The 13,877-nt window shown below is 49.4% G+C and overlaps 1 protein-coding gene across 2 annotated transcripts; it reads left to right on the top strand.

Annotated features, from left to right (window-relative positions):
* Window positions 1-4,440: 4,440 nt before the first annotated feature.
* AZIN2 (antizyme inhibitor 2) lies at window positions 4,441-13,549 on the top strand. 2 transcript variants are annotated; one of them, XM_024202495.1, is made up of 11 exons: window positions 4,441-4,539; window positions 6,021-6,194; window positions 7,236-7,408; window positions 7,682-7,816; window positions 8,808-8,973; window positions 9,148-9,310; window positions 9,953-10,065; window positions 12,676-12,881; window positions 13,124-13,133; window positions 13,246-13,249; window positions 13,289-13,549. In XM_024202495.1, the coding sequence occupies exons 1-11, from the start codon at window positions 4,441-4,443 to the stop codon at window positions 13,423-13,425; spliced, it is 1,380 nt and encodes a 459-aa protein (XP_024058263.1). In that variant the 3' UTR covers window positions 13,426-13,549. The 2 variants fall into 2 exon arrangements, with proteins under 2 accessions (XP_024058263.1, XP_024058262.1); XM_024202494.1 differs by lacking the exons at window positions 13,124-13,133; window positions 13,246-13,249 and having other exon boundaries at window positions 13,284-13,549.
* The last annotated feature ends 328 nt before the right edge of the window (window positions 13,550-13,877 follow it).

The following is a 13,877-nucleotide window of genomic DNA, read 5'->3' as shown; positions in this document are numbered from 1 at the left end:
GCAGAGATCTCAGATCCCCAGCAGCCAAAATCATCCCCCCCCACACCATCAAACTTCGAACAGGGAGGGAAGTGTGTTATCCTGAAACTCCAGGGAACACAGAAGAGCTCATTCATGGTGTGTCCAGGGATTTTGGAGAAACCACTCCAGAAAGGGGAGGCTCCTAAGACTGGAAGCAATATGGGTAGCGCCCTACCAAATTCACGGCCATGTTAAATCTGGTCTTTCACTGTTAAATCTGGTCTTTTGTGCTCTTTTACCCTATACTATACGGATTTCACACGAGAAACCAGCGTTTCTCAAACTGGGGGTCCTGACCCAAAAGGGAGTTGCAGGGGGTTGCAGTGTTGCCACCCTTATTTCTGCGCTGCCTTCAGAGCTGGGTGGCTGGAGAGCGGCAGCTGTTGGCTGGGCACCCAGCTCTGAAGGCGACGCCCCACCAGCAGCAGCACAGAAGTAAGGGTGTCAATACCATATCACGCCATCCTTACTACTCTGCCTTCAGAGCTGGGATCCCGGCCAGCAGCTGCTCTCCAGCTGCCCAGTTCTGAAGGCAGCGCCGCCGCCAGCAGCAGCGCAGGAGTAAGGGTAGCAGTACCACAACCCCCCCTACAATATCCTTGCGACCCCCCCCCCCCACAATTCCTTTTTGGGTCAGGGGCCCTACAATTACAACACCGTGACATTTCAGATTTAAATAGCTGAACTCATGAAATTTACTATTTTTAAAATCCTATGATTGTGAAATTGACCAAAATGGGCCGTGAATTTGGTAGGGCCCTAACTATGAGCCCTGGAGTCAAGCCACTGAAATCCCCAGTGTGACAGTAAAGCTGCAAGCAGCCCATGGAGTCTCACGCATCTGGGATGATTCAAGGCATCACATTGTTATTCAAAGAATAACTGGGTGACTGCCCAGTGTTTAAGACGCAGGAGGCCTTTGTCCTCCTCCCACCCCCAAAGCCCTCTTTGGCCCTATTCCTCTCCCCATTGGGACTTCCCAGCACCACACAGCTCATGTTATTTCTGCATCACTGCCCTGATGAGTGAGTGGCTTCTTGCCTGCTTGTAAGGCTCAGCTCGAGCAGTCGGGGAGATCAGCTGCCTGCCTGTCAGCAAATCGATAGCTGGGTGCAGAGCAATCCGTGCATGCAGAGCCTTGTCCTCATGCCCCATAGGCAGCCTGCACACTGCCCCCCCAGCAGACTGGGGCCTGCTTTCAGTGGGGATGCCATAGAGAGTGCTTTGTGTCCGGCTCAGCCAATAGGATTGCTGGATTTGGTTGCCAAGGCCACTCTTGTGAATCAGAGGTGGGCGGGAGCTGTGTATATAAGGGGTGGCAGAGCCTCCCCAGGAGGGTAGGGCTAGTTGGTGCTGCTTGCATGGTGTAGGCTTAGGAGTGGAGGAGGAGGAACAACCACCACCGCTGAAGCCAATTCACTCTCTTGGGAGACCCATGGGCAGAATCCGTTTAAATGCTTTTTAAGGTAACACAGGAGAGGCAGGTTCCCAGCAAGAGCGGAGGAATCAAGGCCTTTCTGGGGCAGCTGGACTGGCTGGGAGGAGCTGAGGAGGGGGGTGATGGGTGCCTTTCTGTGGGGAGTGGGTGAGGAGGATGACTAGGGTGCCGGGTGCCAGGTGGGAGCAGAGGAAATGGAGGTGTAGGAATGGGTAGGGAGGGGACTGCTCTGCCTTTTGCGTGTACTTGATCCCTCTTGATAACTCGCTGGAACTTGCACTCTTTCCCCTGTAGAGATCTCGGATCCCCAGCAGCACCTGTGCCTCGGGGAGTTGCAAAAGCTCTGAATTCACCGGAGAGCCCCCCTGGTATTACACCTAGCCCCCCAAGAAGGAGGCTTTGGAACTTGGTAAGGAAAAGACATGCGGGGAGAGAGACAGGGTATACTGCATGTTCTCTTGTATCCAGTGCAGGCTGAGTGATCCAGGGTCTGGTCCTACCTTTATAGCTTATCAGTCCTGTGCCCATGCAGCTCAAGATGATGGGTGGGATGAAGGACATTGATGTGTTTGGGTGGGAAGAAACCAGAAGAATTCTTGTCCCCTCTAAACTCTCCCTCCCCGGCTGCAGAGTTTCAATAATTTCCTGGCCAAATGTGTTCTCGCTCCCTGTAAAACAGTGGTTCTTAAACTTTTGTACTGGTGACTCCTTTCACATAGCAAGCCTCTGAGTGCGACCCCGCCTTATAAATTAAAAACCCTTTTGATATATTTAACGCCATTATAAATGCTGGAGGCAAAGCGGGGTTTGGGGTGGAGGCTGACAGCTCGTGACGCCCCGTTTAAGAACTTGTGACCCCCTGAGGGGTCCCAACCCAGAGTTTGAGAACCCCTGCTGTAAAGCTTTCTTTATTATTTGTTCGAGACATTACAAGACAGTGCGTCTTGGGCCTGCAGTTCTTAGATCAGTGTGCTTTGCCCCTCCACCCTGCACTAGGAATTGCCCAAGTAAATCTCTGCAGAGGGTGAGAGATGCTGTGCAGTTCTCGGAAGCAGAGTTTGGGGATTATTTTTATCCCTTTAGATAAGGGCGACCGCGTTAACCCAAAAGACACGGGGCTGAAAAGCAAAGCCTCCCCCCCCCCCCCCCCCCCCGGGTTTGACCTGGTACCAGAAAACAGTTCCTGCAAGCCTTTGTGGTGTCTTAACATCCTTAGATTATTGGCTGGAGTTAATATAAGGCAAGAGATCATTAAGGCTACACAGTTCAGCATTCGCATTGGGAAAATATCAGTGTGCATCCTTAACTCTGCCCCTTGTCTCTCCAGCTGGTGTACATTGGTGTAGTAAAAGGAGCTACACTGATTAATACCAGTTAAGGGTCTGGTCCGTCCTGTTTAATTCCACGACTGGTTGGCAAACCATGCCATCTCATACTAAGGTTTTCTAAAGAGATGCGTCCTGCTGCGCCATTTGAGTGGCAGGCCGAGGTCCGTGAAACTCCTCTCCTGGAAAACAACACAGGGAAGCTTTGCATAACACATGGCAGATTGAGCCCTTTACAGGAGAGTGTGAGGGAATATGGTCTGGCATCCACAGGCAATTTAAGTTTATAGCTAAGTTAGCTTTGTCATTCACTGCACCATTCATTGCCTGAGCGTCACCTGAAGGAGGCTGGGCTGCTGGCTGCAAAGACACCATATAGTCTTGGCTGCTGCTGAAACTATTAAACTATGTCCCTGATAGAAGCAAACTTATCCTCGAAGAGGTCGGTCACCTAAGAGGTACTGGCCCATTGCCACTGTAAAACTGAGACACAACACTACATGTATGTATCTGAGTAAGTCTGTTGTGAAATGTGATATTGAATCATATCTCAGAAGCACAGCGATTTGTGGTCATATCATTAAAGACTGTTGTATGCTAAAGAAAGCAACAGTAGAGCTGTGTGCACACTGGCACCTCCTGAGCTCTGAGAACTTAACTGTGCAACCGTAATGTTTTCTGAGTGTAGGTTTTTCATGGGGAACGTCCTAGTTTTTTATAGGCGCGCAAGGTGGAAGTTTCGCCTAGGGTGCGAAACTTCCTTGCACCCAGGTAACCCATTCCAGTGCTTCACCACTCTCCTAGTGAAAAAGTTTTTCCTAATATCCAACCTAAAGCTCCCCCACTGCAACTTGAGACCATTACTCCTTGTTCTGTCAAATAAGTCATCAAAAAGTCTGTGCTATGAGACAAGTCTCTGGGCTTATTCAAACACACAACTTAAATTTAACTTAAATCAGTTTAGTTCAACCAAATGCAGCTTTGGTGTGTGGACTCCTATGTCTGTTTAAAACGGGTTACATCAGTTTAGCTGACACCTGTGAAGTTACTGGCACAAGCTAAACTGATATAAATCCGGTTTAGTGCCACAGAGGAGTACAGCTGGGTGACACTTTTTGCACAAAATATTTTTTTGGGGGGGGGCTGAAAATACAGGTTCAGCAAAACTGAAATGTTTCCCGACTTTGTCAATTTCAATAAATTGTTTTGGTTAAAAAGAAATTCTAAAAAATCGAAATGTTTAGAATTGTTTGGTTTGAAATGATTTCTTTTTGTTTCAAAATCTCATCTAACTTTAAAAAAAAAATCAAACATTTACAAATTTTCAAAATCCAAATGAAATGTTTTTGACCCAAAATGATTCTTCAACTTTTTGAAATTGCCAATAAACTAAAAATATATATATATATCTGTTACTTGCTCAGCTTTGTAGAGAAGTTCCAGTGGTTTAACTGAATCAGTATAAAATTACATCTTTAGTTACAGCAGTACAAGTTTGTGTGTAGACCAGGCCTTAGAGAAAGTGCCGGATGGGGATGGACCCAGAAGAACCCCACCACTAACTCTCTTCCTCCTTCCTTACAGTGTGTTGCATACTTAGAAACTACTTCCTACTGAAGGAGGCTTTAGAACTAGCAATTCTCCTAGATCTGGAGGATGAGTGGGTATTTGGATGAATCAGACTTTATGATGGTGGAGGAGGGCTTCACCACCAGAGACCTCCTCGAGAACCTCCTCATGGAGGCCTCCCAGACGGTAAGAGGCACTTAGCTTCTATGAGCCCTTCCTTCCCATCCGCTGGCCCTGGTGTCATGTGGCATCTAACTGTAGGGGGCTATTTAACTGTCGCTCTCCTCTGAAGCATTAGGATTTGAGACACTTTGGTGCAATTTCTCAGCATCTCACAACACTTACCAAGAGGGGGGGGGCAGAATTTTGTTTTCAATTTTGGTTTAGGGCCGGTTGTGGCCCAGTCAGCACACAGTTGCAGCCCATAGTATATATCTTGTGTGGATGTGGTCCACGTAATACATAGAGAGTTGCATATGCGGCCCACAATGGTAAATAGGTTGAGAACCACTGGTTTAGGGTCCGAGTGGAGAGAACTGGGCAGTGGACTCTTTGTATTGTTGGGGACAGGAGACTTGCATTGCAGAGACCAGGGCCTGAATTCTCAGTTACACTGAAGCCTCTTTACATCACGCTGGAAGCGTGAAGGGGCTTTAAAGTGGATATAAGCATCATTGACATCCCTCGTTGCGTTGCCACAGTGGTGTCAAAGGGCCTTTGTGTCATTAAGAATCAGGCCGAGGTTTGGGTGATTCCCTGACTAAAATACACCTTAATAAGCACTGCTGCCTTTCAGGGTTTCCTTGCCTGCTGGGCTTGATAACATTGTGATTTGGGGGAACGGATAGTTATTTGCCAGTGGACTGGGGGAAAAGACACGAAGAAAAATCACATTTCTAAAAATCTTTGTCTAAAAATATCTCCTCTGTTCCACTTTCCCCCTCGCTTACGTCTTGTAGGGCTCCTTCCCGGGCTTCATTCTTAGCTCTTTGCTTCTCTTCAAATTAAAAGAGCTGATTTTATTTTTTTGCGTGGCGCATCTCAGGGGTGCGCTCCTGCCCGTTCTTCCCAGTGGTGGACTGAGTCCCACCAGAATCTCGCTGCAGCTCTGAGAAGACCATATTGAATTCCAAATTGAGGCTTTGTGCTGATGTCCGTCAATCGCAGGTTACCACTAACTGCCCTCAAGCTACCCCCCTTCGTGTCATGTAGTCGCCCCACACACAACATAGCCCACCCCCGCGCTGGTCGTGTTGAAGCATCTGTGAGCCTGGAGTTCGTCACATTGGGCATTCTGCTGGTGTATCGATGCAAATGGAGCGTACATCAGCTGGGCGGGGTGCGCGCTACTGGCCATCAGTTGGAAGACTTGATTATTGGGCACCATTTGCAGACTTCACTGATTTCAGTAACAAAAAGATTGATTCTTAACAAGCCCCCAAATTGGAGGGACCTTGATCATTGGACATTTAGGGCCTGATTCTCCCCTTCTTTATGTGGGTGTAAATCAGGAGTAACTCCACTGGCATCACTGGTGTGAGTGGAGAATCAGGCTTAGTTTTGAGTCTGGTGCCTTTGCTGCTCCATGAAGACTCTGCAACGCTCCTTCCTTGGGGGAGGGAGGGGCGCTGAGACCACTGTTGCTGACTCCAGTCTCTTCCCTCTAGGGCAACAAAGGGGCCTTTTTTGTGGCAGACCTGGGGGATGTAGTGAAGAAACACCTGCGCTTCTTGAAGGCCTTGCCCCACGTCAAACCTTTCTACGCCGTTAAGTGCAACAGCAGCAGAGGAGTGGTGCGGACGCTGGCTGCGCTGGGGGCAGGATTTGACTGTGCTAGCAAGGTAGGAACAAAGGGAAAGAAGAACTCTGGGATGCAACGTCCTTGGGGTGCGGTGGCTAGATCTGTGCCCTGGAAGGTGGTGAGAGAACCAGCCAAGGCACGGTTTGACAGCACAAAGGTTAAACAAGCTTAGTGCAGCTTGCAGTGTCCTAGTCTGGGGCTTCCCATGCTGCATTTACATTGGAGGGAGTCTTCCCCCTTCTGGCACAACAGTAATAGTGCATCGTGGGAAATTTGCTTCCCGCAGTCGGGTGTTCCAAACTCAAAGGCGATCGTTCCCTTTCACCTGAATTTCCTTGTTTTACACGTCTCCTGGACAGCAGAATCCATCTGTAATGAGGCATGTCCTAAGTGTGTTGGTTTTTCTGGGACACGCGGCCACAGTCCACTCTTAGATGGGTTCAGGGCTGAGTCAGAAGCTCCCTCTTGTCTCATTTAACGGGTTTTTCAGGGTGGATCCAAGCAAGGCTATTTATTTCTTTGTGATTCAGTGGAACAGGTTGCCCAGGTGACATGTATTTATATGTTTTAAGAACAAAGCCTGAGGGAAAACAACAAAACCCGAGAGGCCATGACAATGAATGGAGTTGCACGCAGCCTGAACGCACTCTAAACAACTAGTGGGGGAAAGATGCTTGTTCCTCCCCCCTTACACCATGTGAAGCAGTTTGGCCTAATGGATAAGGGTTAGGTGGTGGTTTTTTATTACATATCTTGTGGTAACCTGGTCCATTCAGCTTGCCTCCTGCTCTTACAGACCTACCTTCTTTGGTCTTGTGTTTCTAGTGGTGTGTTACTGCTGTCTCTCGCTCGACACGCAGTCCACCATGACCCCTGTGGGAAAACCCACCTTTCTTCCTCTGTGTCTGGTTCCCAGGAGAATCCCAGGTCTGACTCCTGGTGAGTTATCCTTGGTGAACCCACAACGTGCATTAGAATGTCCCAGGCCTGGAGCTCTTGATTCCATAACAACTTGTATCCCACAACACTGAGTTCCCCAGGGGCTGATCCATACACCCTGCTAATAATGCCCTTGTTGCAGACGGAGATTGCATTAGTTCAGAGCATCGGGGTCCCACCTGACAAGATTATCTACACCAACCCCTGCAAACAGATCGCGCAGATCAAATACGCAGCCAGCCACGGGGTCCAGCTGATGGCTTTCGACAATGAAGTGGAGCTCGGGAAAGTGGCAAGGAGCCATCCACATGCCAGGTACGTATATAAACTCTGGGTATGGAAGAAGGAGGTTATGGAGGCTGGAAACAGAGATGGACCAAAGGTCCGTCTCTCAATCTCATCTAGAGGGTGAACATGACATTTCTTATGGGCAGGGCTTTTATGTATTTTCATAGCATGTTCATGTTCCATGTACTAGGGCTGGCTTCAGTAAAGAGTTGGAGAAATCGCGTACCTTGGCCTGCATGGTAATTGGGGAGTGGGAGACGAAGAGCTGGGACACCGACCTGGTGTAACTTCATTCCACAGGATGGTTCTGTGCATCGCCACCGACAACCCCAGATCCTCTGCCCGTCTGAGCGTGAAGTTTGGTGCCACCCTTAAGTCCTGCAGACACCTACTAGAAACTGCAAAGGAGATGAATGTGGAGATCGTTGGCATCAGGTACAGGGTGTCATCCTCATACCATGAAGCCTGATTCTCCCTAAATTGACATACATAAGCACAGACTCTGAATCCTAACTTTACTTGCCCTGAACTTTGTGGATCTGGGAGGGCCTGTCTGATTGCCAAACCTGGGCAAATCCGTCCTACTGCATTCACTGGAGGGATTTCTCCTCTATTTCTGGTCACAAATAGCCCATGAACAGGCAGCAGAATTCCACGTTAATTATGACACGCTTCCCTAATTTCTTCAGACAAGGATTCCTGTTTACAGATTTGTTTGCAAATTGCAAGTGTTAGAAATTCACTCTGTTGGTTGGTTCTCCAAGTCACATGGTATTGTTTCTGTTCCTTGATTGGGTGACTTGGGGAACTAACCAATAACCAAGCAAACTTTGCATTGTATGTCTGGGTGTAAAACTAAAAATTTGCACTCAGGGGTTTTGGTTTCACAACTAAAAATATTTCAAGCTAAATTATTACCATTAAATGCAAGAAGGTCATGGGTGTGATCAACATTAGTTAAATTAATCACAAGAGTGAATCTCTGTAATGTATGCCTTTTCTTTCTAGGTATTGCACCTTTAAGGCTGATCTTTTTCAAAGGCTCCTAGGGGAGTTAGAGGATCAGCTCCTATTGAAAGTCGTTGCAAATAGAGACGTAACTTCTTTGAAATTCCCAGCCTAGATATCTAAGAGCCTTGCTGGAGTCACTTTATGTGCAACTCACGGCAGACTGTCTAGGAGAAATCACACACACTGCGCTCTCCGCTGGAGGCTTTAATTTTGTTTTTCTTTAGTCTGAAAGGTTATTCTGACTGTAAGTCTCTCTCCTCTTGGTGTATGGGAAGAGCATAACTCTCCTAGAGAATGATTATTTGTGAATAACGTTTTGCACTGTTTCCCCAAGTCTGCTCTCAATGCTCAGGGATTAGAGGAGGTTGGGAGACGGGGCTTAGCCCAGATTAAATGAAGGATTCTTCCCCCTTAGTTTTCATGTTGGCAGCGGCTGCCTCGACCTGCAAGCCTTCCCTCGGTCCATAGCAGATGCTCGGCTGGTGTTTGAAATGGGTGCAGAGCTGGGCTACAAGATGCACTTATTAGACATTGGAGGTGGATTCCCTGGCACTGAAAACTCTAAAGTCCGGTTTGAAGAGGTATAAAGATTTCAGTTTGTGTTCTCTTTAGGCAGAGAAGGCAGCTGGGAGGGAGTCCTAGCTCGTATCGCAGCTGGGCTTGAATCTCTGGCCTTTATTTTGAAAGGGTGGTTAACTAATAAATGTTGGAATAAGTGTTTTGTGGTTTCTTCCCCCCCCCTTTCTACCAATCAGATTGCAGCCACGATAAACTCCGCCTTGGACTTGTATTTCCCAGAAGGCTGTGGGGTGGAAATCATTGCCAAACTAGGACGATACTATGTAGCTTCCGCCTTTACCTTGGCTGTCAATGTTATTGACAAGCAGGAGGTTCCCTTGGATCCGCCTGGATCAGATGGTAGGTTGAGCAGGTGGAATGATACATCATGTGGTGCTGAGCCCCTGTGGCAGCAACACGGGGGGAGGGATAGCTCAGTGGTTTGAGCATTGGCCTGCTAAACCCAGGGTTGTGAGTTCAATCCTTGAGGGGGGGCCATTTAGGGATCTGGGGCAAAAATCTGTCGGGGATGGTACTTGGTCCTGCTGTGAAGGCAGGGGACTGGACTCGATTCGATGACCTTTCAAGGTCCCTTCCAGTTCTCTATGAGATAGGTCTATCTCCACATAATAACAGGTTGCTGTGATGGGTAACTGAACTGTGGGCCAAAAGCCTTTTGCTTGGAAAGATGAGTGTTGAGAGCAAACCAGCATACAACTGCTCAGTAGTTCAGATCCTACTCGTCCAAAGTGGACCTGTTTTGATATTGGACGGCAGTAGTGACTGCAGGAAAAATGGGTAGGAGTTGATTCAAGCCTCAGTTCTCATTATCTGTGGCCATCAGCCGGGTCAGTGTCTGGTCGCCCCTCAAAAGCCACATCAGGCTGACAAAGTCCCTTCAAATGGGGCATCTTTGTCCAGAACCAGTAGCTCAAAGTATTAAGCTTGACATGTGAATTGACCCTTCCCTGAATCTGCCTTCCCTGCTCTCCCATCTCCCAGATGAAGAGTCCAGCAGCAAGAAGAACATCCTGTATTACATTAACGATGGCATCTATGGATCCTTCAGCTGCATTTTCTTCGATCACACCTGCCCCAGACCCACCCTGCACAAGGTAAGGAGGGCTGTGCAACCCGAGAGGGAGCCACAGTCATGTCCCTTCCATCTGGAGGAAGCGGGAAACAATAGACCAGAAATAATTTAGCACTCAGCGGAGGGCCTGATCCACTTCTGGGATTCTCCCCAGCTGCACCGCGTGCCTTTCCTCCAGTACGCTCTGTTCCCATGCTCAGGCCTTGGCGGCCGCATAAAGCCCCCACCTGTGGTTTGGAGGAAGATCTCTGGGGTTTCTTTCCCCCACCCTGAGTATCAGAGCTCTTTGGTGAGAGCGTTTGGCTGTAACTCCCTGCAGTGCCTCCCTAGTAGTCTGTCCTCACTAGAGAGCGACTGAGGCACTGTCAGGGTGCTGCTCCCTGCCTGCCCAGGTGCCCAGCATGGCCCTAGCCTCCCTCCCCCATCCATCCCGCTCTGCACTGAGCTCAGCCTGTTTGTGATACAGAGGATGATGTAGGCAAGGCAGGATGTGTTATAGTGTGACTCCTCCCGGGTGTGACTCCACGGAAATCAGTGGTGTTTCCCCCCAGGAGGACGTTGGGCTAAGGTTTCTAACTCAAGTTTCATCACAAATGAAACCTTCAAAGGCTTTTGCCAGATGCCCTCCTCAGAGTGATTGGACACCAGAGATCATCCCCCAGTGTATCAGACCATCCATAGCTTGGCATTGGATGCAGCAGTGCAACAGACACTGGGTAGATCTATAATTCCTGTAGCTTCCTGTACCTACCTGTGGCTCTCTTTAATACACAGCTGAATCCTTGACTCCTATTCTGAAGCGTTAACAAGTTTCCATGTTGGGAGAGCCCTGCGCATCTGTGTATCCACATCTGATCCGCTAGCCGCAAAAATTATCTGCAGATATCCGCATCTATCTGTGGATTTGCAGGGCTCTACACTGGGGGCCGGGCTGAGGTCCAAGGCATTCCCCCGCCGGAGCCCAGTCGGGGAGAGCCGCGGGCAGCTGTGGGGACCCCGTGTGGAGTCGCGGACCCTCCACCTGCCCTCGGCCGGGGGGGGGGGGGGGGGAACCTGGAGGGCAGGGACACGGCCGAGGGCTGCTCTCAGCTTCCCTCCTCCCGCACTGTGGGCAGGTGGAGGGTCTGTTGTGGCTCCCCACGGGTCTCCAGGTGGGCTCCACGCTGACCTGGCCAAGGAGAGTGGGGAGACCTGTGGAGCTGCCTGAGAGCTGCTCGGGCCCCCCGCCCAGGCAGGTGGAGGGTCGGTCGTGGCTCTGCACAGCTGCCTGCCCGGCTTTTATTGTGGCTGGGCTGCGGCTCCGAACTGCTGCCCTCCCTGGCCAGAGCCAGGTCGGGGAGAGCCGGGCTGGCAGCTGTGGGGAGCCGCAGCAGACCCTCCACCTGCCCTGGGCGTGGGGCCCAAGCAGCCCCCACCCAGTGTCCCTGCACCCAGGTCCCCCACCCAGGGCAGGTGGAGGATCCGGGCTGCGGTTCCTCACAGCTGCCCTCCCGGCTCTTACCATCAGAGCCCTCCGCAGATACAAAATTTGTATCCGCATCCACGCTGCTATCCACAGAAATGGTCCACGGATGTAAGGCGGAGACCCACGGATTTGCAGGGCTCTACGTGCTGGCTCTAAAATGCCAGTGAGTGTCTTCTCTGATCAACCAGGCATCTTAGAGCAAAAACGGAGGTTTTAAAGCTTCAGAACCAGTTGCAGGGATTTCAGAATGGCAGCTGGGCTGTAGCAAGACCTGAATCTGCCCCACGGGTCAACCGTATGCTAACGAGGAGCACTGTGTGTAACTATGCATACAGTGGGCATGTCTACGCCACAATTAGCGGTGTGACTCCGGCACCTGTAGACATACCTGAGCTAGCTCCAATAACAATAGCAGTGAAACCCCCGGCAGCACAGTAAGTACCAGGGTCCCAGATGGGACTGGACAGCCAGCTAGATCAAAGTTCATTTGGATATGTCTACATGGGCTGCAGTTACACCTCTGACTGCAGTGGAGGCACACCCAGTGTCTGTTTGCTCACAAGGAGTGTTCAGGAAAGGGACAGACACAAGTGACAAATATAGCTTTAAGAGATATGACTAACAACGGAGATGATTAAACTGGAATATACCATTAAAACAAACCTGTCGCCATTGCCAGAGTTCATTCTTGCCTTTAGCTCGGGGAGACAATCCAGACAGACCGAGTTCCGTTTCTGTTCCTTAACTCCCTTGAACTTTCTGCTTCTTATGTACTAGTGCTGCAATGTCTGGGTTGATTAAAATCCAGACAAACTGCTCTTTCTCCCCTCTGTTTTCTTTTTTCTTAAGGTCGTTAAAATATGAACATTTCTACTAATATTTTTTTTCCATAAAACTCACTCTTCGCAGCCTACATTTTGGGCCTGCACTAGTCGATGGCTAGACTGGTCAATTTGGATTAGTTTTCCATGGAGTTACTCCAGTCTTAGGACCAGATCTTCAGCTGGTGTAAATCCACATAGCCCCAAGGTAAATCAGTGTAGCTGCATTGCTATTAGTGGAGAAGTGTTGATTTATGCCAGCTGAGGATCTGACCTTTAATCCGATTATTTAATTTACTAGCTTGGTCTCCTGTGATGTCCATCTCCTTTACCCCCCCTACTACAGAAACCCGGCCCACATCACCCCTTGTTCAGCAGCAGCCTCTGGGGTCCTTCTTGTGATGGGCAGGACCGCATTGCTGATGGCTTGGAGCTACCAGAACTGCAAGTTGGTGACTGGCTGACGTTTGAGAACATGGGTGCCTACACCATAGCAGCCTCGTCCTCATTTAATGGATACCAGCAGCCACAGATCAACTACGTCATGTCCCGGTAAGAGCCTGATAAGAGAACTTTCTGTCACTCCTCCAGGGAAAGGAGGGGTGAGAATCAGTGCTCATGACTAACTGCCCTTGGGAGCCAGACTGTGGGGTTGGTCTGGGCTTTGAAGGAAAAGTGCCACTTCTGGAATCATCCGCATCTGGAAGTTTAGGGTTAAATCCTGGCCCAATGCAAAACTTCCATTGACTTACACTTCGCTCTAAGTGTCCAAACACCATCTAGCCATGAACCAGCTTGTCTTGGGTGCTGAGGTCTGGCAGTAGGCCATACAGAAGTCAGTGTGGTGTAACGAGGAGATGAGTGAGAACAGAACTCCTTGTTCTCTGGGGATGGGTGTAAAACTGGGGCTAGAAAGAAAGGTTTGTTTGTTTGTTTGTTTTTTCTTGCTTACAGGGAAGCTCTCCGGCTGCTTCAGGGGAAGCTGCCACAACCAGAAGAAGATAGAGAGAGCCTGTGTACTCCTCTCTCCTGTGGCTGGGAAATCACAGATACCTTGTGCATTACCCCTGTCTTCACTCCAGCTAGAATCACGTGAGCAGCACCAGTCATGACGGGGGCAGATCCTTAACCCAGGGGACTCTTGCATCTACTTCTCATACCCTCCCAGATTTCTGCCCTGAAGTAGGACCTGTTTTACATTCAGTGTGGTTTTTTAAGTATGCAACATAAATCCTGTTCCTCCTGCCTGTGTTGTGTTGCCTGCTGTGTGCCATCGCAAAGGGCAGAGCATTTGGTTGTGGGTGTTTATATGCCGATTGGGTTTACATTATTTTTGTAAGTTATCCTAATAAATTGGCTGGGTTTTTTTTATAAATAACCAGTTGGATTTTCCTCCCCTTCCTGCTAAGGGGAGATTTGCAGAGCACAGCTGGTCTCTAAGTCAGAGTGTCATCAAGACATGTACAAGCTACAGAGGGAGCAAATTGTAGTGCTGTTCATCCAATCCAGGCTCCCAGGGAGAGAGGCAGGGCATTTTAAACTGCTCTG

This window comes from Terrapene carolina, unplaced genomic scaffold (assembly GCF_002925995.2).
Source record: "Terrapene carolina triunguis isolate 2854851 unplaced genomic scaffold, T_m_triunguis-2.0 Scaffold236, whole genome shotgun sequence".
Classification (NCBI taxonomy): Eukaryota; Metazoa; Chordata; order Testudines; family Emydidae; genus Terrapene; species Terrapene triunguis.
This window is presented reverse-complemented; position numbering and strand designations above follow the sequence as displayed.

Coding starts and splice junctions, on each gene's coding strand:
- AZIN2 (XM_024202495.1), top strand. CDS start 4,441: ATGAGTGGGTATTTGGATGAATCAGACTTTATGATGGTGGAGGAGGGC. Junction 6,195..7,235: donor GATTTGACTGTGCTAGCAAG/GTAGGAACAAAG, acceptor CCCTTGTTGCAG/ACGGAGATTGCATTAGTTCA. Junction 7,409..7,681: donor AGGAGCCATCCACATGCCAG/GTACGTATATAA, acceptor TTCATTCCACAG/GATGGTTCTGTGCATCGCCA.